This window comes from Oxyura jamaicensis, chromosome 3, assembly GCF_011077185.1.
Source record: "Oxyura jamaicensis isolate SHBP4307 breed ruddy duck chromosome 3, BPBGC_Ojam_1.0, whole genome shotgun sequence".
In the NCBI taxonomy this organism is placed as follows: Eukaryota; Metazoa; Chordata; class Aves; order Anseriformes; family Anatidae; genus Oxyura; species Oxyura jamaicensis.
The window spans coordinates 37,366,043-37,387,107 of NC_048895.1; the positions used below are offsets into that span (position 1 = coordinate 37,366,043).

At 40.9% G+C, this 21,065-nt stretch overlaps 1 protein-coding gene across 6 annotated transcripts in view; it reads left to right on the forward strand.

Annotated features, from left to right (window-relative positions):
- The window catches only part of PLD5 (phospholipase D family member 5), a 198,377-nt gene that overhangs the window by 17,487 nt on the left and 159,825 nt on the right, over positions 1–21,065 (forward strand). The window contains exons 1-3 of one of the 6 annotated variants that reach the window (XM_035320748.1): positions 3,234–3,288; positions 5,165–5,248; positions 7,751–7,936. The exons of 1 other annotated variant lie outside the window; for it this stretch is intronic. In XM_035320748.1, the coding sequence (XP_035176639.1) occupies positions 7,751–7,936 (186 nt within the window). In that variant the 5' untranslated portion in view covers positions 3,234–3,288; positions 5,165–5,248. Of the gene's footprint in view, positions 1–3,233; positions 3,289–3,550; positions 3,738–5,164; positions 5,249–7,338; positions 7,937–21,065 lie in introns of those variants that run through there. 4 more of the 6 variants (XM_035320749.1, XM_035320750.1, XM_035320747.1 and 1 more) reach the window with 4 other exon arrangements.

The following is a 21,065-nucleotide window of genomic DNA, read 5'->3' on the forward strand; positions in this document are numbered from 1 at the left end:
TCTGGTTGAAAGCCAATCGCACTAAATGCCATTGGATCAGTTGGATCAGAGTACAAAGATAAGCACAAAGTTAAAGAACTCATCTCATATTGTCTTATTTCATCTTCTTTTAGGTGCTGACACACCAATAAACATCTTTCTGGTCACATAATTAAGTCTGATATGTGATGCAACACGACATCTCTTGGGGGGGGAAACATCAATACAGATTTTGTGACATAACTTTCTGCTTGCTCTCAGTGGGAAATATTCCAGTAAATAATGACCCTTTCACCTGTATTTCATTGAAAGCCAGCATCCAGACTCTTAAAAACACTACACTGTAAAATGTTTCAAGTCAACTGTATCTGCAGTACAAAGGATGGCACAAATAAAGATGAATCACTTTCACTTCTAAGCTTTATTGCAATTAGAAAACATCTTGTGTTAAAGCTTATAATACTGTAGCTTGCAGCATGATGTTATTGAGCAGGAAGCTTTGAGCTAACTTCCAAAAGGCAGTTAGAATTTAGGGCATTTTTCTTTAGTTCAAGAAATAAAGACTTATCTTCAAATAATTCCTATGCTGTGAAATTAGGTAGAATGTACTGAAGAATAATTTGGAGACACAGAAATTTCTGCTTTAAAAGATTTTGGATTATTTTAAAGTATATTCTTTTGTATAGTAGAAATGAGGTTTTCTAGAAAGAGAAACATGTAAGAGCTCTTTGGCTACTTCCTGATCTAATACTTCTTTTACTGAAAATTTTCCTGAGTAACTAGAAAAGTACGATACAGATGTACTTTATTCATACATATATAAGTAAAGAAGAAAAAAGTCTCCACACCCTTTCTGGAATATACTTCTTCCTTTCTTAATGCATTCTAAGAAAATATCTGGAGGACATTTGAGCATGTTAATCTTAGAGCATGTTCCTTCCCTGTATGACCCTAACAAGCCAGCCACAAAAAAACAAAACAAAACAAAACAAACAAACAAACAAAAAAACATCATTCCCAAACCTTTTCTTCTCTGTTTTAATTCCCTGTTTTTCTTCCTTTGCCACCTTACTGGATTTTCTTTCTTCATGTCCTTTCATGTCCTTTGTTGTTTATGCGGGAACATTCACAAAAGGTTTAATTTTTGTCTCTCCTCCCTCACAACACTTCATATTGTGCAGATGTAGAAAATATATCCCTTGTTATCAACCACAATTTATGTATGTGTTGAAAATAAAAGTGAAAAGCATTCCTCTGTCACTGAAGATCCCTCCTTCTGCTTGTGCAAATCCCTCACCTGCTGTGCTTTCAGTTCCAGTTCATTGGAAAAAAAAAAAAAAAAAAAAGTGTCCTTTACAGTATTTTTCCTCTGCTGACTACCACACCCTTGGAACAATTTTAACTACTCGCTTCAGAGCAAGAGCACTTGAGAGCTTAGATCTTGTCAGCAGTCTGCCTATTGCACTTAGCTGCACCAACCAGGTAGACTCAGCATGAAGAACCCAAGCTGAGATAGACATGAACCTAGCCAGTAAACAGAGAGCCTGTGTCCTTCACACAAATGTAAAGGGTCTCATTCCCCGGGGAGGCTGACAGGCACTGCTTGCTGCAGATTTCTTTTAAAGAAATGTAGGCCAAATTCTGCCCCCTGGTCACACCTTCATTATACAATTATTTTTGTCTCGTGACTCCAGTGGGGACAGAGAGGTGTAATGGAGGACAAAATTTGGCCCCATTAGTGTGTGCCACTAAATTAATATTATTTTAAGATGTAGGATGAAAACTTGTCTGGACAAGATTATCGAGGCCCAGATCTGAAAAAGTGTTGAAGGGGTGTGAAGGATGAAAGAGGGAAGAAAGAGAGAAGGCAGAGCTGGATTTGAGATGAAAAATATGATATGTTCTGGCACAATCCCTGGTGAAAAATGAGAACATCCCAATCCACACCAATATGCGGTCAGCACGAGGGACCGGCTTCATGCCCTGTCAGATTGCATGGAGGTGAAAAGGATGGCATGGGAGACACGTTCTAGCCCTGGAGTTCTAGTTTAACTGGAATTTGTGATTATATTTGCTGAATAATCTTTTATTTCAAGTAGGAGGTGGACTAGTGATCTCTCAAATATTTTTTATTTGCTTTCTAAAGGAAACAAAAGTTATAATTATACTGTTCGTCTGTCAGTCCCAAACTGTTATGTTCTGAAACACATGGCTGATTTCAGCTATATCTGACAGAGGGAAGATGTCTCAAGAGTGGTGCCCAGATGTTCCTAACAGGTAGTTGTGGGGGTTTGGGAAAATCAGCACTTACGCAGGAAGGAAAGAGTCTGGGGTTAAAATCTGAGGCAAGAGACACAGAATAGTTAAGTTAATAGCTGGATTCAGAAAGACATGGAGGCCTGAAGCAGGGAATGTGATCAGTGTGGGACAATGTTTCCATGTTCTATACGAGGTAGGTGTCTGATATGTTCATAACCTGAACTCTGAAGCATATCCAGTTCCAAACCTTCACTGTAATCTTAGCCTGATCCTAATACATACTTCTAACTGCAGCTGCTGTCCAAAAGCTGAAGATACAGATATTCTGTCCAAAGGTTGCATGTTCTGCTGCATAGGACTTGGGAAAGCAACAATGCAGAAATTATTTACAACTCTCTCACTCTAGCTTTTTTCTTGATGTTTTTCTACTTCTCATCTAGTGTGATTTACTATCCCGACCTTGTACATGCTACTGGGAATAAGCTTCCCCCCACACACACTCGAAGGTCCTTCTTTCCTACAGCAACTCCATGCTCCAGTGAGTGGCAACTGCTTCCAGGAGGCAGGAGCAGACAGGCTGGGATACACACATGGTAAGGCGGTCAGCATAGAGGAAGCAGACTACTGCAGTGGATTTTTTCTTTATAAGCTACTAGAACTCAGAGGGCCAGGCAGGAACTGGTGGTTTGGTTATTCTGAAGCTGTTTTAAAGACTAACAGTTTAAGCTGGGATGTGCCAGGGGTATTGGGAGGTTACACAGCTGAGTCTTGTTGATGGCTCCTAGGTGAGAAAGCAAGTTCAGCTGAGCTGTGGAGGAAGGCAGCCGTTACCTTCCTGCCTGGCTGCCAGGAGCAGTACTGCTGCTGTAGCTGGTGTCGGGCACAGCCCTCTGACTGGGCACCAGCTGAAGCCTGTAGGCAATCACTGCCTGCTGGTCTGTCAGGTGTAGGAAATTATGAAAAGTGGGCCAGGACTTCAGCAGCGTCTAGCTCTGCAGTGCAAATGTAGGGAGTCTAGTGCTTTGTAAGGAGGGCTTGAATCTGTCACAGGTATGATTTTTTTTTTTTTTGGTCTAGGTATATAATATTTACTGATGAAAAGTTTAATGCTGTTGTATTTGTACAGTATTGCTAAAGTCTCTTATATAAAAAATAAAAAAATTGAAACCTGTGGCTTGGAAAGCAAGTCTTTAAAACTTGTCTGGGCAAGATTTACAGAAGAAAATGTTGTCATTTTAAAGAAAATGTATATATAATAGACCTACCTGAAGGGCTTCTACTTATATTCTGATTCTTTTCTTCTCATTGGCCTGAGTGAACTCTGCCCCCTACAGCTCTCACTGTGTTGGTGTAGAAACTGGAGAGTTCTGAAGACTGCCTAGGTACTTCTCTGAGTCTTGATATTAGGATGGGTAGTAAATTAGAGAAAATTGCAGCGTGAACCACAACAGGGTAAACACATGTTATGCTATGCTTGACTTGCATCTATTGCTAATGATGTAAGTACAATGTTTGTAATTTCAGTCATCCTTGCTGCCATAGTCATCGGGCTATGGAAGCAAAAGGCCTTGACAGGAGTGGGTGTTTGGGTAATTCTGAAAACTGCATGAAAGAAAGGCTGCAGTTTAATCCAGCTCATACAGCCAATTGGAATTGCTGACCTACTACTACAAAACTGATTGAATTTTAATGAGTTGAATTATCTCTGAATTAAGCTGGATGCAATGCTTGTGGTCTGAACAAACTTGTTTATTGCACGGATCCAAAATGGAAGAGAAAATGTGGGGAAGAGAGTTATGTAACTCTCTTCAAATTAGATGAACGGCTATGTATTCTTTAGGAGCTGTCACTGTATTCGTAGCTTGTTAGTCCACCTTAGTGAAAAGTTTATTAAAGTTAAAAAAAAAAAAAAGTTATTTGACTGAGTTTTCCCACTCAAAAGCTTCTTTACTGCTTAGGGTTAGGAAACAAAGGCTTTGTAAGCATGCTTTGCCCATACAACTTCAATAGACTCATTCTGGGCTTCTTTTTCTCCCTTGTTCCTTATCAGACTAGGACTGGGGTAATATTAACGTCAGCATCATTAGTAGGAAGGCACATGGGTAAGAGCTTGGTACCAACCAAGAAGATGTCTAGAAAGATGAGCAAACCCCTTAATAGCCTAGGGGTTAAGAACAACCTCAGCATGCCATTTTTTGGCTGTTCTGGAGAGGCAGGAGGAAGTTCCTCTGGCAGCTGAGAATGCTGCTGGTAGTGTAGCTAGGGAAGATACAATAAATTAACCCCACCAAAAAAAAAAAAAAAGTTAAGTGTTTTTAAAAAAACATATATATATATATATATGGAAGAGTGTGACAATGTATTGTACTGAAGTACGGTGGCATATTGATTCTGGTCTGTCGCAGTGCAATGTATTAAGGGATGGGTAGGAAAGCAGGTGGCAACTGCAGAGTGCTAATAATTTTTTTTGGAAGTATTTGCGATCACTGTAAACAAGAAAAGCAGAGGAATAAAGAAAATGTTGGAGTGCTTTCTATACTGCTGTAGAAATAATGTGAAAATTCTTATGCAAATAACTGTATAAAGCAGGCTGTTCTTATTTACAGCATATGTACACTTCTATAAGAACAACATCAAGCTGATGGTATATTTGAAGAACCTAAGAGAGTGTTTGGATTTTTTTTTTGTTTGCTTGCATTTTATTGAATGCTTGCATGCATTATTGTTCTTTGGTTGTAGTTGCAGCTGTGTCCATATAAAATTTGTAAATTGGCATCAGCAGATAAAGCATGGTTCAGTGGGCTTTTAATCAAGATACTCTTAAACTGAGATAGTACCACAGCTCTGAAATGCCGTATGTTGAATTTTAGCACCTTTATTGTGTCTTGCACTCAGTTGGCTCACGTAGACTTAATTTTTGTTCCAGGTGTCATGAGAGTGCATTGATGGTCTTGGGGGACAGGAAATTAGAGAAATTTATTGGGGGGAGGGCTGCAAGTCCTTTACACTGGTCAGTAAAAAATATTTTTGCATGTGGTGGTTTTATCTATCTGGGCAGCTGAACTCTACCACAACTGCTCTCTCACTTCCCTTTCTCAAAGGAAAAGGGGAGAAAATGTGATGGAAAGGGCTCAAGGGTTGAGACAAGAAATGGGAGATCACTCAACAATTACCATTGTGGGCAAAACAGACAAATATAGGGAGATTAATGTAATTTATTGCGTATTTACTAGCAAACTAGAACAGTGAGAAACCAAAAGCCAACTAACACCTTCCCCCCATCCACCCTCCTCAACTTCCTCCCCCGAGCGGCGCAGGGGAGTGGGGGCTGTGGTTGGTCCCTAACGATTTGTCTCTGCTGCTCCTTCACAGTCCCTCTCTGCCCCTCTTCCACGTGGGATCCCTCCCACGGGATGTCATCCTTCCCAGACTGAGCCTGCGGGGACTGCCCACAGTCAGCAGCTCTTCAAGAACTGCTCCCACACGGCTCTGTACCATGGGGTCCATCCCCAAGGAGCAAACTGCTCCAGCACAGGTCCCCCACGGGCGGCAGCTCCCCCCAGACCCCTTGCTCCTGCGTGGGCTCCTCTCCATGGGCTGCAGCTCCGGCCTGGGGCCTGTTCCTGCGGGGGCTCTCCATGGGCCACAGCCTCCTCTATGCCACATCCACCTGCTCCACCGGGGGCTCCTCCACGGGCTGCAGCGTGGAGATCTGCTCCATGTGGGACCCATGGGCTGCAGGGGGACAGCCTGCTCCACCAGGGGCCTCTCCACAGCCTGCAGGGGAACTGCTGCTGCCTGCCTGGAGCACCTCCTGCTGACCTGGAGGTCTTCAGGGCTGTTCTATCACATTTTCTCACTCCTGTCTTCCAGCTGCTGTTGCAAAGCAGGGTGTTTTTTTCCTCCTTTCTTAAATCATCTCTCCCAAAAGCCCAACCAGAATCACTCCCTAGCTCAGCTCTGTCCAGTGGTGGGTCCCTTTTAGTGCCAGCTGGAGCTGGCTCTGGTCTGACATGGGGCAACTGCTGGGCTCTGCTCAGAGGCCACTGCTGCAACCACCCTCCTAGCAAAACCTTGCATGTAAGCCGAGTGCAGCAAATAACATTGATGGTTCTGGTTGTTGTTACTTTGTTACATTTGGTTTTTGTAGTATTCATGTATTTCAGTATCTGACTGCTTTCTGAATGATGTTTTGCAGTAATACATCTTGAACCCAACCATGAGGATGTTTTAAATGTACCTTCTGATCTGACAGGAGTAGGCTTCACTCCAGATGAAGTGGTTAGCAGAGAGCTCTTCTGCAGTGCTCTCACCAACCAGGCTGAATGAACAGTTTTACCACTCAAAGGGTATTTTCAGTTAACTGGATGCACGTGTAGTCTTTCAGTTCGGTATCGGTGTATCTGACTAACTACAGCAGTTCACTTCTGTGGCAAACTATAGCTTGCCCACTGGCAAACATTTGCCAGAACTGTAGAGCCATTCTGAGCTCCAATAATTAGTTCTTGGTGCTTTGTGAGTTTTCTTGTCTGTGCCTAATATAGCTCTGCAGTGTGTGGGCAATTACCAAGGTGGCTTTTTCACAGTGTGAGAAAGTCTTTTTTTTTTTTTTGTTGTTCCCCTGGTGAAACAAGTTTCAGCTAAATAGCAACGCACACCAACTTGAACTGACAGAGCTGGCACCGGGCTGTACGACCTGCCCCAGACCGGCACCGGGGCGCGGGCAGGCTGGGAGCCGGGCAGGGGGCTCCGCCGGGGCGAGGCTTTCCCCTGGAGCCGCGCCGAGCCCTGCTGCCGCTGTCCCCGGGGAAAGGGTCGGGGCGGTGCTGCGGGGCCCGGGCGGCGGCGAGGGGCGCACCCAGGGGCTGCGGGAGCCGCGGGGGCTTCCAGGAGGAGACCGGAGGAGGGAGGGCAGCGGGTCGGGGGCGAGGGGGCGGCGGCAACCGCTCGGCTGAGGGGAAGGCAGCCGCCCCCCGCCCGGCTTTGTGCTCGTCGCCAGCAGCCAGCTCCGGGAGCGAGGAGAAGGAGGAAGAGGAGGGGGGACGGGGAGGAGCCGGCTCCAGCCCCGGGCGGGCGGGCGGCGGCCCCGCCACTGCGCCAACCTGCAGGAGGGCTGGAGGCGGCGGCCGCGCCCGGCCTCCGCCTGCACGGGGCCGCGCCTCCCCTGCTCCCCGCTTTTCTGCCCTCCTCTCCTGTCCCCCGGCCTCGCCGCCGTCCCGCACGCAGCCGCCTCCCGCGGCGCCGGCACCGGGCTGCAGCTGGCGGGCGGCGGCGTCTCGGGGCGCCCCCGGCCGCTCCCCTGTCGTACCTGCAGCCCTCCTGCCACTCCCCCTCGTTGCTTCTCCTCTTCTAATTTCCTGGGTTTTGGGGGGGGTTGCTTTTATTTGCTTCTCGTCTTCCTACGTTTTTTTTTTTTTTTTTTTTTTTTTTTTTTTACCCTCTTCATCTAGTGGCTCTTAATTTTTTGGTTTCTTCTGATTTTTCTGCTTGGACTTTGCCTTGTCATGTCAAGATGGAAGTCAGGCATGACTGGCTTTCCTCATCCCCCCATGAGGGCTTCGAGCAGATGAGGCTGAAGAGCAGACCCAGGGAGCCGTCGCCAAGCCTCACGAGAGTAGGTGCGAACTTCTACAGCACTGTCAAGCAGCAGGACTACAGTGCCAGTGTCTGGCTGCGGAGGAAAGACAAACTGGAGCACGTAAGCCAGCTTCTATTTCCCTCCTTTTGTTATTTTTTGTCTTTATATACCTCTGTGTAGCCTCTCTGTTAGACAGCTACCAGCTCGGACTCCAGAAGAAAAGTGTTGCTCTAGTGGTTGGGCATGACATTGCCCAAATGGTAGAGAAAGGAGCTACTTAGAGGTCCCAGACTGGTCAAATCCAAGGCAAATAGGATGTCAGCATTGTTCCCAAACCACGTGGAAGTTTTTTCCTAACTGGAAATATTTTTGAATGTTCTTGGTTTATTCGTACTTCTGTTCCCGCAAATTCAGCACTGATGTGGGAGGAGGAATATTGGGATGATGCAGATGGAGGTTAGAGCACTTATCTCACAGTGATTATAATGTAGTTCTAAAATTGCCAGAAGAAAATAGATTTTTCAAAATTTTAGTTGTGTTTTTGTGTATTTTTTTTTGTCTCCTGGATGAGCCTCTGAAAGCATTCAGTCTATAAGGAATATAGGAGACTTCCTTCAAGGCAGCTATTTCTGCAGCAACAATACATGACTTAACTGTGTTTGGGACCACAGTTGAACTGATACTGTGGGTGGTTGTAGCGAATATTTTGAGAATTTAAGGTGCTTCTAAGTATTCCTGTCTCATATGATGTTTGAAAGCATTTTTCATGTTACTTCTAACAACAAGGAAATGGGTTGAGATGACCTGCATATTGTCTAAGAGTTTTCTGAGTAGCTTATGAGGTGAATTCCATTGTTACAGTGCACAGTGCAATCAAAACAGGGAAGTAGCTGCACATCTACAGGGATGTAAAAGAATGTGGATGGGTTTGCATAATGCAACAGTCTGTCGTATATTAGTGAATAATTTGCAATCACAATCACATTGACTTCAAGTTGCACAGAAGAATATTTCCTGTGATGCTGCCACCTGAAGTCTCTTTAGGTAGAAATGATCTTGAAACAAGGATAAATTGCCTTTATTGTATGAAAAATCTAGATGGCATAGTATAATCCTTTAAAAATGAAACCTGAAAAAAAATAAAACAAAACAAAGAAACCTATCAACTGGTTGATGGAGCATCACCCTCCTCTCCCTTTCCACCAACCTGCAGAATATCTTTTCCATGTTAGTGAAATCTTAAACTTGAGTTGTTTACATTACTGGGGAAATGACAAGAAGTGATGAACTGTTGGAAATGCCACGTTTTGAATTTTGAGAAAGGTATTGAATCTTATCTGCCTTCCCACACACGTTTTTGTGATTCTTCACGCTAACAACAAAGCTTCACAGTAGTAAGCTTGTAAGCAGAGTATTCTCCCATTGTGAATCAAGAAGAAAGGTCAGTGCCTTATCTCAGTACGGCTGATGGCTAAAACACAGGAGACACAGAAATCTGACCTCTGGCTTTTGTAACAGGATTTTGCTACATGTTGATATGTGTCAGCAAATGAATGATTATTAATTGGGGGTGGTGGTGAATAATCTGTCAAATGTGATAGCTAAATGCTGCTCAGGTAGCTGAATATCAGCATGTTCAAATACCTGCATTTGAAATCATACCATGATATTTACCATGGACAAAGAAAATAGATGTTAACTTGCTTGAGGATGACAAAGTGCAAAACCTTTATTTTGGATGTTGGGATTCCCCCCGCCCTTCTCTCCCCTTCCCCCCCCCCCCCCGTTTTTGGATAAAGTCAGTATTTTGTTATCACAGTAGTAATCTTGAATAACTCTGCAGCATTGGTGTGAAATGCTTTTTCTGTAATCACTTTGGTATGAATGCATGTTCTTCTGGGAATTTCCCTCTCATTTGATCCTGTTATTTTTATTCCCAGAGCCTACTTGAACAATGCAAAGAAAAAAAAAAATGGAACATTGATATTTCTTGCTTGCAATGAAGTATTTATTTCATTGGCATTTATTGTGAATACCCTGCAGTACATTAGATGTTCCAATTGTATCTATGTGAAAATACTTTTGTGATTTAAGGTAACTGCATTACTTACAAGTGTTGTAACAGACAGGCTGTTAAATACGTTCCCTTAATGAATGTAAATAAAATATGTATTAATTTCTAGATTGCATTTTGCTTATACAATTTTGTTGCAAGGTTGTTTTCCATTTTCAGACAAATCTTTAAGGGCTTTTCTGTGTTTTCCTGCCAAATAAGTTATTTTCTACACCCCACTCTTCTAGTCCGGCAGACAAACCTATTAATTAGAGATGCATTGTTCTCAATGGTGTAGTCATTAACATATGTGAGTTTATGGCCAATATTGGATGATGTACACACGTCATGAGATAAATGGCAGACATGAAAAACTTTTAATTGCAGCCCCCCGCCCTCCTCCTCCCACCTCCTCAAGTTAATTACATTGCTTGATACCTACAAAGAAAATCAATACTCAAGGAGTGAGCATTCATACAGGCACTCATTTTTCTGAAACTATGTAGCATATTTATAATGACAATGACAGATATAGGCAGAAGTGTATACAGTGAGTCAAGATATATGCATGAACTGACTTTGAAGTTTTATATATGTGCTCTTTAGGCCTTCTAGAAGTCTTTTTGTTTGTTTTCTTCATAGAAATCTTCTTAAATTGACTTCAGTGTGGTTGTAATAGGGATAAAATTGCACCAGTATATTTTGTATGCTATTTCCAGTAAATTTTAGTAGACCATAGTAGATATAATACTGACTTTTGTTAAAGTGATTAGCATGACTTATTTATGTGTGACATTTCTTATTAATTCATACTTGGTTATAAGTAGAGGGACTGAAAAATATTTTCCGAAGTCAATTTTCGTGACGGTGCCTGTGTGTGTGTGTATATGTATATATTTATATAAAAACCTCAAATGCATTGTTGTAGATTTCCAAGGTTAAGAAAGTTGTTATGTTTTGTTTTGTTTTCCTGCTTTTTTAAACAAATCTGAATTTGAAGAGTGTGGTAAAAAGGTTCAAAATTCAGCTGTTGCCATAATGCCCAGATGCTAAAAGCTAAGAAGAAGTTGAGATGCACAAATATGATACAGTTTCTTAATAGTTCTATGGTTAATTATTGACTGACCACAGAGGAAGCCAAAAGCTCGAATGTATTGCTGGCGTCTTGTTAATTGATTGTTCATCAAGTTATCTTAATATAGTGTTTCCTTACTGGTTAAATGCTTATGTGGGTTATCTTTTTGCAAGTGGCAGTAACGCAATTAGTACCATGCAGGATCTGAACACAATTCACCCTTTTTCTCTTGTGAACTCAAATCCTATCTTTGAGAATACTGCCCATGAGGTGTCTGTGCTGAACTGGTGCCTCTATGTATGTGTGGTGTAGCTAATGGTTCAAAGGGTTGTTAGTCCTCAGCTTAACAGAGGAACTAATTAGAGGTCTGAGGAACTCAGTTGCAGGTGTGACCAGGGTGATGTTGCAACCATTCAGCTGATGTTCCTGCAGTATCTGCTTCAGCTGGTTCCTAATACCTTCTTGTGAAGTTGTTTGCCTACTGCTGGAAGTGATTGGAGTGAAATTGTTCTATGAAAAAACATCTCCTTTGCAGAGTGTTTTTTTTTTTGTTTTTTTTTTTTGTTTTTTTTTTTTTTTTTGTCTCTCTGCCTGGTGTTGCCTTTTTAATCAGATGTGACTTGGGTAAGAGGGGAAACAATACAATGGAGAGGAAGAGCGGCTAACCAGCCTTTAGCTGGTGGGAGTTGCCTGTGTCTGATTTAATTTACAGCTGTTCTCCATCATATCTGTGCATCCTTCAATAATGACAAATACTGTATAGCTACTTTCCTAGTACCTCAGCAAAAGAGGTACAAGTACCCTCAATTTTTAAAGAGAACTTAATTCTAAATAGTAATGAATTAAAACAAAAAATGAACAGATTTTGTAAGCTACAACAGATGCTTCAAGCATATACTCTATTTTTTATTACACGGGTATTTCTTCTCAACTATGTACATATTCAATCTTTTTCTAACTTTTAATTTTACTTGTTTACTCAATTGTGCCTTTTTTTAAAAAAAAAAAAAACAAAAAAAAAAACTGGCTTTTATGAATTGGACTCAAGATGATACGTTGTTGGGAGACCTGTTATAAAAGTTGTATTTCCATGTGATCATCGATCTGTTACCTCGTTATGACATTATTAAAGGTAACATTATTGATAGTTCTTGCATCATCTCTTCTTTTTACTTAAATTCTAATCAATGGCAAAGGCAATGCTGGAATTTTCAGATTCTAAGTACTCTTGCTGCAGTGAGAGCTGACTTGGCCAGTTGAGGTTATGCAGCTGATCAGCTCACCACTGTGCATTTGGTGGCATCGCTACCCAGAGAGAAGAGGTAATGAGGCAGAGGGAGGGCAATGCTGTATGGCAACAGAGGCAGGTATCAAACGTGGAAATATTAGGCCTGAAGTAATTCAAAACGATGCTTTTCAGTCACGTCTGTGGTACTTCCCAGAGCTTCATGATCAAAACAAAAATGAAATACATCCTAGGGATGGTGGAAAATATCACATGCACAGCAATAACCTGTAACATGTAAACGGAGAAGGTGAACGTGGTTAATAGAGTGAAGCAAGTTAACATGAGTATGACTCAAAGCCAAGTCAAATCACTTTAACCTAAGGGAGAATAATCAAGGGATCTGAATCAGAATTCAATAACTGTTCCACATACTCCCAAAACAGCCTCTATCTTGCTGTGAATGCAAATGCATTGCTTTTTTTTTTTTTTGCTTGAATTAAATGAATTAAGAGTCTTCTGCATTAAGCAGGAATACATAATGGAATAATATCAAATTGCAAGAAGAATGGAATATACCATTCATAAAGGTGCATAAATGCGTACTATTCAGAGGGTTCAAAAGAGTTGGTTTCCCACATGGAGAGCTTTTTCATGGCATGGTTGCAGATAATAATTCCAAATAGCTATCTGGGTCTAGAAAGGGATGTCTGTATCTAGATTTCATTGTTAAAATCAGGGGAATTCTATTAAGCAGAGTGATTTTGGCTCCTTTTCACCATAAGTCTGACATTCATAAATGCCTGCCTGCAACAGTGGTACTAGCATGCGTTGAGGTCCCTGCTGAAGTACTAGCATGCAGTTGGCGTACTGCTGACAGACTGAATGGAGAGGTTCTGTTAAAATGCTGTTTTCCTTGAAGGTGTTTCTTGTAATGTTTTGTAGACAAACATAATTAGAGAAAAAGTAATGTTCAGAAAAGTGGGAAAAAATGGGACCAAAAATACTTGAAACAGTGTGGGGAAAATACTACATAGAGTTTTATGGTATAGAATGTAGAACAGTTTGTTTTTAAAATAGCATGGAGAATTTATAAATTCTGGACATTTGTAAAGGAAAGAGTAACTTTAGACATCAAAGTAATTTCATACTGAAAATATGATACCTAATAGTTCATGTTTCTCTTTGTGGTTGTGGTGAGTTAACCTTGGATGGCTGCTAGATGCCTGCCAAGATGCTCTCCTACTCCCTTTAATACAGGGGGAGAAAATAAGATTAAAAAGCTTGCAGGTCAAAGTAAAGACAGGGAGTTCACTTACCAAATATTACCATGGGCAAAACAGACTCAAGGAAAACTAATTTATTGCCAACTAAAAATAGAAAAAAGGACAAGTCTAAAACCACCTTCCCATTCCTCCTTCTTTCCTGGGGTCAACTTCACTCCTTTGTTCCTGACTCTTGCACCTCTTCTTTGTCCTGCCCCCACCCAGTGGGGCAGGGGAATGCAGAACAGAAGTTGTGGCCCGTTCATAGCACTTTCTCAACTGCTCCTTCCTCCTCATACTTTTCCCCTTCTCCAGCGTGCGGTCTCTTCCACAGGGTGCAGTCCTTCACAAACTTCTGTGACATGGAACCTTCCCAAGGGCTGCAGTTCTTCAAGAATCCCACTAGTGAGGGTCTCTCCATGATGTCCTTCAGGAATGGACTGATCCAGCATGGTTGCCCTACAGGCTGCAGTTCCTCTCAGATGACTTCCTCCAGCATGGGCTTTTCTCCACCAGCCACAGTTCTGCCAGGAGCCTGCTCCAGCATAGGCTTTTCATGGGCAGCAGCTTCCTTCGAGGAACGTCCACCTGCTGCAGGTGTGGATGGATATGTGCTCCGACATGGTCCTCTCCATGGGTGGGTGCATGGGAGTCTCTGTTTCACCACCTGTGGTGCCTCTTCCTCCCACCTCTGACCTTGATGTCTGAAGGGCCTTTTCTATCACATTTTTCTCACTCCTCTCTCAGTTGTTGCGCGTTGTTTTTTGCGCTTTCTTAAATGTTTTACCGGAGGTGCTGCCTGCTTTGCTGATAGATGCTGCAGGGCACAGCTGACTTGGTTTTGAAGCCAGCTGGAACTAGCAGTGTCTGACATGGGGCAGCCCCTGGCTTCTTCTCAAATAGGCCACTGCTGCAGCCCCCATGCTACCAGAACCTTGCCACAATAAACTCAGTACATTAGCCTTAGAAGCTACTCTTCTGTCATACTAGAAAAAAACTTTCGACGCTGCATTAAGCTAATGCATCATTTCTGATGAATTCAGCATCAGTCACTTGGAAGGTCTAAACTGTCCAAGCTAAAATTAAAGCATCTGAGGCACGTAGTCACTGTAACAGACATAATTTATAGTATTTGGCTTTGTGTTGTTGCATTAGAAAACAAAACATGAAGTTTCAAAATTGCATTTAAAATTGATTTGTATATGCATATATAAATTTAATTAAATTCATTTAAATGTTCTTAGAAATTGCTTTTCAAATTTCTGAACAAAAGATGTGAAGCTTAGGCTATGGTTATTTCAGATGCTAAATTCTCTGAAGATGTGGGAAAAATAGTTTTCATTGCTATGCTTTTCCTAATACTACCGGCGTTAAGGAAAATCCAAATTACTTTTTTGCTACTGTCATCCTTTTCATCCTTTTCATCAAAGTTGACCATCCTTTTGAAACAGCAGCTCCAGAAACTTGCAACCTAAGCTCCTTGTCTACTACACAACCAAATACTTCGCAGTCTTCAGTTGCTGGGTTTTGTTAGCAGGGCATTGACAATAACACTCCTGAAGATAGCATGGGTGCTTAAGACACTAAGAAAATTATCCTTGTTGAATATCTCCTCACAAATGCAATCACTTCACTGATTGTGAAAGGTGCCAAAAGGACTAGTGTCTGTGGCAGAATATATGTCTAGTTTAGGCTTCCCATTCCAGGACAAGGCATGCTAAAATACTCCAGTGATAATCTTTTCCCAGAATATCCAAAGACAGAAACAATGTACCAACTTATGCCGATGACAAACTCAGCTTCCTTCCCATTCAGGAAGGGTAGTCATATTCTTGTTCAGTCCCAATACAGAAATACCAGTGTTGGCAATAGACTCCCTAGATTTGAACGCTTCTGATGGAGCCCTTTCCTGAGGGACATGCTTATGGAGGATTACCCCCTTCTTTCCCTGCTTACCTTTATACCATTATTTAAAGACTAATCCCCAGGCCTTTTACATAGTTTCATTGGGTGGTGGTGGTAGTGAATCAGGCACTCTGTTAATGTTATGGAAGGTCAATACATGCTCCTAAACTATATATTCCATCTGTCCTTTCAGATCCTGAAAGGAGGTTTCTTAAAATATGAGACTCAGATGCTTTTTTTTTTTTTAATCTTTGCATCACTACATTTTGCATTACTAAATAACAGCTGTTAGAGAGAAAAAGTGATAGCAATTTTCCAGTTTGCAGTCATTAGAGGAGTGTCACCAATGTGTAATCTGACCAGATAATCAAGTTGCTTGCAACCTGTCCTTTGCTGATCTTGAGAAGTAGACTAGGAGAATACATGAGGATATGTCTAGGCTAGCCAGCAGGTATATGCTAGAATCTGTCTTCTACTCAGCCAAATCAGGGACCTGTGCTGCTGCTTGCTTGTGACACTGTATGCCCAGGTTTCCAGGATGGAAACCATTATTCCCTTTGAAAAACAAAGTGAATACCTAGGTGTTACCTTAGCTGGTAGGGATGCAGCTGAACCATTTACTGAGAACTCAGACACACCCAGATTCACCAGCTTTAGGTGCTATAAAGGAAGCAAGTTAGCCTGCTGTTCTCTCAAAGTAACCTACAGAGTGGGTTTGCTGTGACTATATGGCTACCGTATTGTACCTTGGAGGGCAACAGGGCCACTCAGGCAAAAGTGACAAAATCTGTGCAAGGAGTTAGAACCTCAGGTTCAGGAGGAGAAAGAGAAGTAATGAATGATACCCTAGTACAGCTGAAGTAAATTCATTTAATCTGACATTAATTTTTATAAGTTTAAAAAAAACTATTCCAGTTGTTTGGATGTTTATCTATCAAAACTTTGATTTTTTTTTTTTGTTCTTGTTTGTTTGCTCGCTCCTTGGAATTCTTTCACTTTTATAGATACATAAGATTTGGATATTTTTAAACAGATTTAGGTTATTTTGTTTTGATCAGTGCATTGCATAACTTGGCTGTATAGGTAATATCTTGTCCTAGACAGAGAAATATCTGTGGTATTTTTAGCAGTGCTTCATTGGCTCATGATTTGAAGACAGACACAAATTTACCTATTCTCCAAGTTCTCTACATGCGGTCTTCATAGATGAATACAGTTGTGTATCTTATTTTTCTTATTAAAACCAAGAATTTCAAAAAGCTTTGCTAGTTTTATTTCTGACTACATGATGTCAACATAATCAGCAGCTTCTTTTATAATTTATATAGTTGTTGCTGCTTATAAATAGTAGTCACCCAATTTTATTTTTTGTTGCTATTTGTATTTCACTATTTACAGTTGTAATAAAATGTTAAATGGAATAAAAAAAGAGCTAATGTATTTGAGAATTGCTACTTATAAAGCAAATAGTGACTCAGATAATTCCTGCCATTCTGATAAATTAGATAGCCTGGATTTCCCCAGGGCATTTTAAACTGTTTGGAGCAGAACCAAATGTAGAGCAGTGCTGAGCAGGGGACTTTGGCAGTGACTGGTTGTAAGACTATCAGTCACCAGTTTAACTTTCATGATCCTATTGTTACCACACTAAAGGCATATTTACTTGTGTGGTTATACTCTAACAGTTCTGTAAACGTTAGTATAAACTGTAAAAAGCCTATCATAATGAGAAGATGTGCATTTGTTTTGAAATGTGAAAGAACAAGAGTTGGTAATGTCCTTGGCACTTCCAGCCACAATAAGCACAGTAGATCTCACTAGTACTTTTAGTGTTGTAGAAACTGTGCTGCTGCCCATTAAGTTCCATGTCTGATCCCCTTTCTAGGCAGGAGTTTTTTTTGTAAGAGTATATGTATTACACACGCTGAACAACCTTCAGACAGGCAGTACTTCAGCTGACGCTACCTACTAAACTGTGTTACAGGTGGCAGTGGTTTGAGCCCTACTTATCAATGATGTTTGTGCAGTTCTGCTTGATCTTGTTCTAAAGTCACTGCAAAGTATCCATCGACTTTTCTGTTACACATTTCAGGTGCATATCAGCTCCTTGAAAGAAGGTTATGGATCAGCTCAGCTGTCGTGGGTTTAGGGCAAAAAATGGAAGTCCAATTGTAGTATGCAAAGCAGATAAAGGAAAAGTCTGGCTTGTCCTCATCTCTTCTTGAGCCTTAACTCTCTGCATTGTCAGGCTAGTTGCTGGATACCTTATATAAAACACTTTGCTGTTAGCACAGGGAAAATCCTTGACAGGCTATGAAAAGGACAGGAGGGATCCTAATACAACAGATGGCATGTAGGAAACTGTAAGATCTATGTGAGTATGCAAAAAAATGAGATAAATGGTGGGCAACTTGATCCAAGTCCTCCTGAAGGTGTTTGATAATGGGCAGTACAGAAAGAAGTTGAGTGCATTTGAAACTTTCAATTGGCTGCAAAGAAAAATGAATGGATACCTAAGGAAGACTCAGAAAAACAGGGCTACTTGTGAAACGATATCTTTGCTCCCCATTACAATGCTTCTGTTTCTAATAGGAAAGTGTGGGTGAAAAAATGCCATCATGCTTAAAACAAACAAAAATACCCCCCCACACAAATCTGAACTGAAATATGATCTCAATTTAATGATACCAGGGATCATCTGTTTTGTGCTTATTTATGTGGAAATATGCACCTGCTTTAATGATAATTAAAAAACCCTGTCTTCTGGAAAATGAATGAGGCAAGCAAATAGAAGAATGTTTGTAGATGTAACTGGTAGCTACCACAAAGATGAAGACTCTTGTCAAGTCCTGCTATTTCCATGTGGTTGTTTATTTGGGGAAGACCCATGATCATCTAGAAAGTTTTATTTGTGGAACACACACAAAAAAAGTGAACAGGTAACCTATAGAAATTCTGCAATAAGCATCTTTCCTATGGCTTTCTTGTGGCTGCCCGCAGAAGCTGGCCTGCGGTGACGATACAGCGTAAGTTGGGCTGGGAAGATGAGTAGAATGGAATAGTAGGGTTGAAGTAAACCAGGTCCCAGGTTTACTCTAGGACCTGAACATGCCTGTGCAGTATGATGGGTTGGCATTTTCTGCCATTATAAATGGAATTTGATGTGCTTTTATAACCCTGTCCTGCTCATTTACTGTTACCGTCTGGAATAAAGTGCTTCAGAGGTTTTCAGCAAATGGCTTGGCTGACATAGCCATCATGCTTGTTCCTTTCTTCGTCTAAATGAGTATGTCAAGTAATTTCTTCCTAAATTAAGAAACTGGTTTATGGATTGTAGTAGTGTCTGGCATACCTTCACTATTAGTGCTCATTGAACTTTCTACTAACCTTTGTGATCTTTTGATGACTTACAGAAAAAGCAGTTTACCTAGTTTTCCAACAGGATACATAATGGTAACTTCTGGTAGGACAGCGAGCTTATCCTTCCCATCATTTAGAGATGGCTTCAGTCACAGTTTGAAGTATTTGCTAAACTGTGCTATTTATCCATTTATGTCTTCATGGAAAATCAGAATGTTTCATGGAGAGTAAATTTGTGTTTGCTAGATAAAAAGTCATTTGCAGTCAAGCATACTGTCCTGTGCCTAAGTGCTGCTAAAAACAATGTGATGAAGTATTTTCTGTGCCTTCTTTACTGCATCTGTGATTTTTATATCCCCAAGAAGATGCATCTTTTGAGTAAGTCACGTTACATGAATAGAGATTACAGTCATTGTGGCTGGTGCAGCTGATAATGTGGTTTGAAGGAAACACAATTTAAAAATGAATGGCTTAAGCAAACATAAAAGAATGTCAGTGAATGAAAGTCTAACAATTTAAAAAAGATTTTCAATTTTAAACTGTGTTTGGACTGATATATTTGTAGAATGTGACTTACACCAAATGAGCAATGCTGGTGCCTATTTGGGATGCTATAAGTGTAAAAAGATAATCGATATACCAAATGCTGTTTCAGGCTCTTATGGTGGGTATGATTTATTGTTTGAATAACAACACCGATTCCTTTGGGTATAGCAAGAAACAATCATTTAAGTGTTTTTGAAAATGCTACCCTTTTAAACAATACAATTTCCTTAGTCAATGTAAGCTGTTGTCTCTGCAGAGTTCTCTCTCAATTCCCTCTTGGGCCTGTGGCAGGCAGGTAGCACCTAGCCCTTTGTGTTGTTTTATCCCATTTTATGCAGTATTGTTCCGAGTTTTGTTCTTGTTGTTCGGTTGCATCAAACTCTTGCAGAAAGCTGGAATGTGCCAGCCTGTGCTCTCTGGCTGTGTGGCACATGGTTTCAAAGCATGTTAGCTTAAATCAGTTTCTTTCTGCAACCACATGATAGTTAAACCTTAGACTTCTGGCAATTTAAATTCTTAAAAAATATATACTTTAATTCATGAAGCTTGTCTGTGTTGGGGCTCTTCCAAGCATTCTGTCTGGCTTTAAGTAATTGTTGCTTCTTACCCAGTTGTAAAAATCTGTCACACTGCACAGCTGCTTCCCTTTTTACTTCTCCATGGATGGATTTACCTACACAAACCAAAACCTTTGGTTTTTCTTTTTCTATAATGTCTCGTCAGTTCTTCCACAGTGCTTGATTTTTGTTTAATTCCCTAGTCCAAGCCCCACTGCCCAATCCCCCTGAATTTCTCTGGCAAATCCACAGCCCTATTTCCTAATCCACAACATGCTCCCTCCTGTGGTGGGTTTTGTGTGTGGAACTCCCAGGGAAGATAAGAGTGCAATATACTTAGGATTTGCAAAACAGTATTCTCTTATAAGGTTTATAACTAACTTCTGTACTGGCAGGATAATGCTTTCTGAAGATCTAAAGTGATGTAAGCTTATAAATCTGGAGTACGTGCTTCTGAAAACCCTGAATTTACAATGAAAATGGAAGGTTTGAGTTATGTGACAGCCTCGCTAAGGCTGTCTATAGATCTAATAATTTCTAAGGCAATGATTGCACTAAGTCTTTGCTACCCGTGTCACTGTTGTGCCAACCAGCAGTGAGTTCTTTTAGAATCTCCTCCTTAAATTAAATGAGCACTTGGATGTCTTCAGTGTGCAGGAATGAAGGCAACTGTACTGTTGTACCTTGAAAGGAATGAGAAAGCTGTTTCGCGGTATTATGGAATCTGTCTCCAAAGAGATTACATGCTTTTTATTTTTCAGAAATAGATAAGAGTGCATCTTCTGAAGTTAGCTTGTGCAGGTAGCAAATGGGATTTCCTCTGATCTAGGAAGCAGTTTGAAGCAGGTATAGAAGTGTTCTTGTTATGGGAGTAGCACTGTATATTAATACTTTTTGATTTACAAGCCAGAATGCATAAGAAACACCTGAAGTCTTTTAAATTTTTGTGATTTTGCTCTTAGGTTACCACTGTATATTGTGGATTTGTGTGTGTGTTGTTTTGTTGTTTTTAAATACATGCTTTATGTATGGGTCTTGGTGGTGGTAGAATTTTTGAAAAACACGAAGTTTCCTTCATATTTGGACTGTAAATGAGCCATTACTTTCTATTTCTTTTTTGATAAGTCTTTCCCCACCAGCTGTTTGTGATTTTTAAAGTGCTATTTTTTCAGTAGTTAGCAGTTGAACATTTTTCATAAGAAACTTTACAAATAGTTGTTCACTTTTTGTTTATTCACTTTATGATTCTGTTTGGTATTGAGT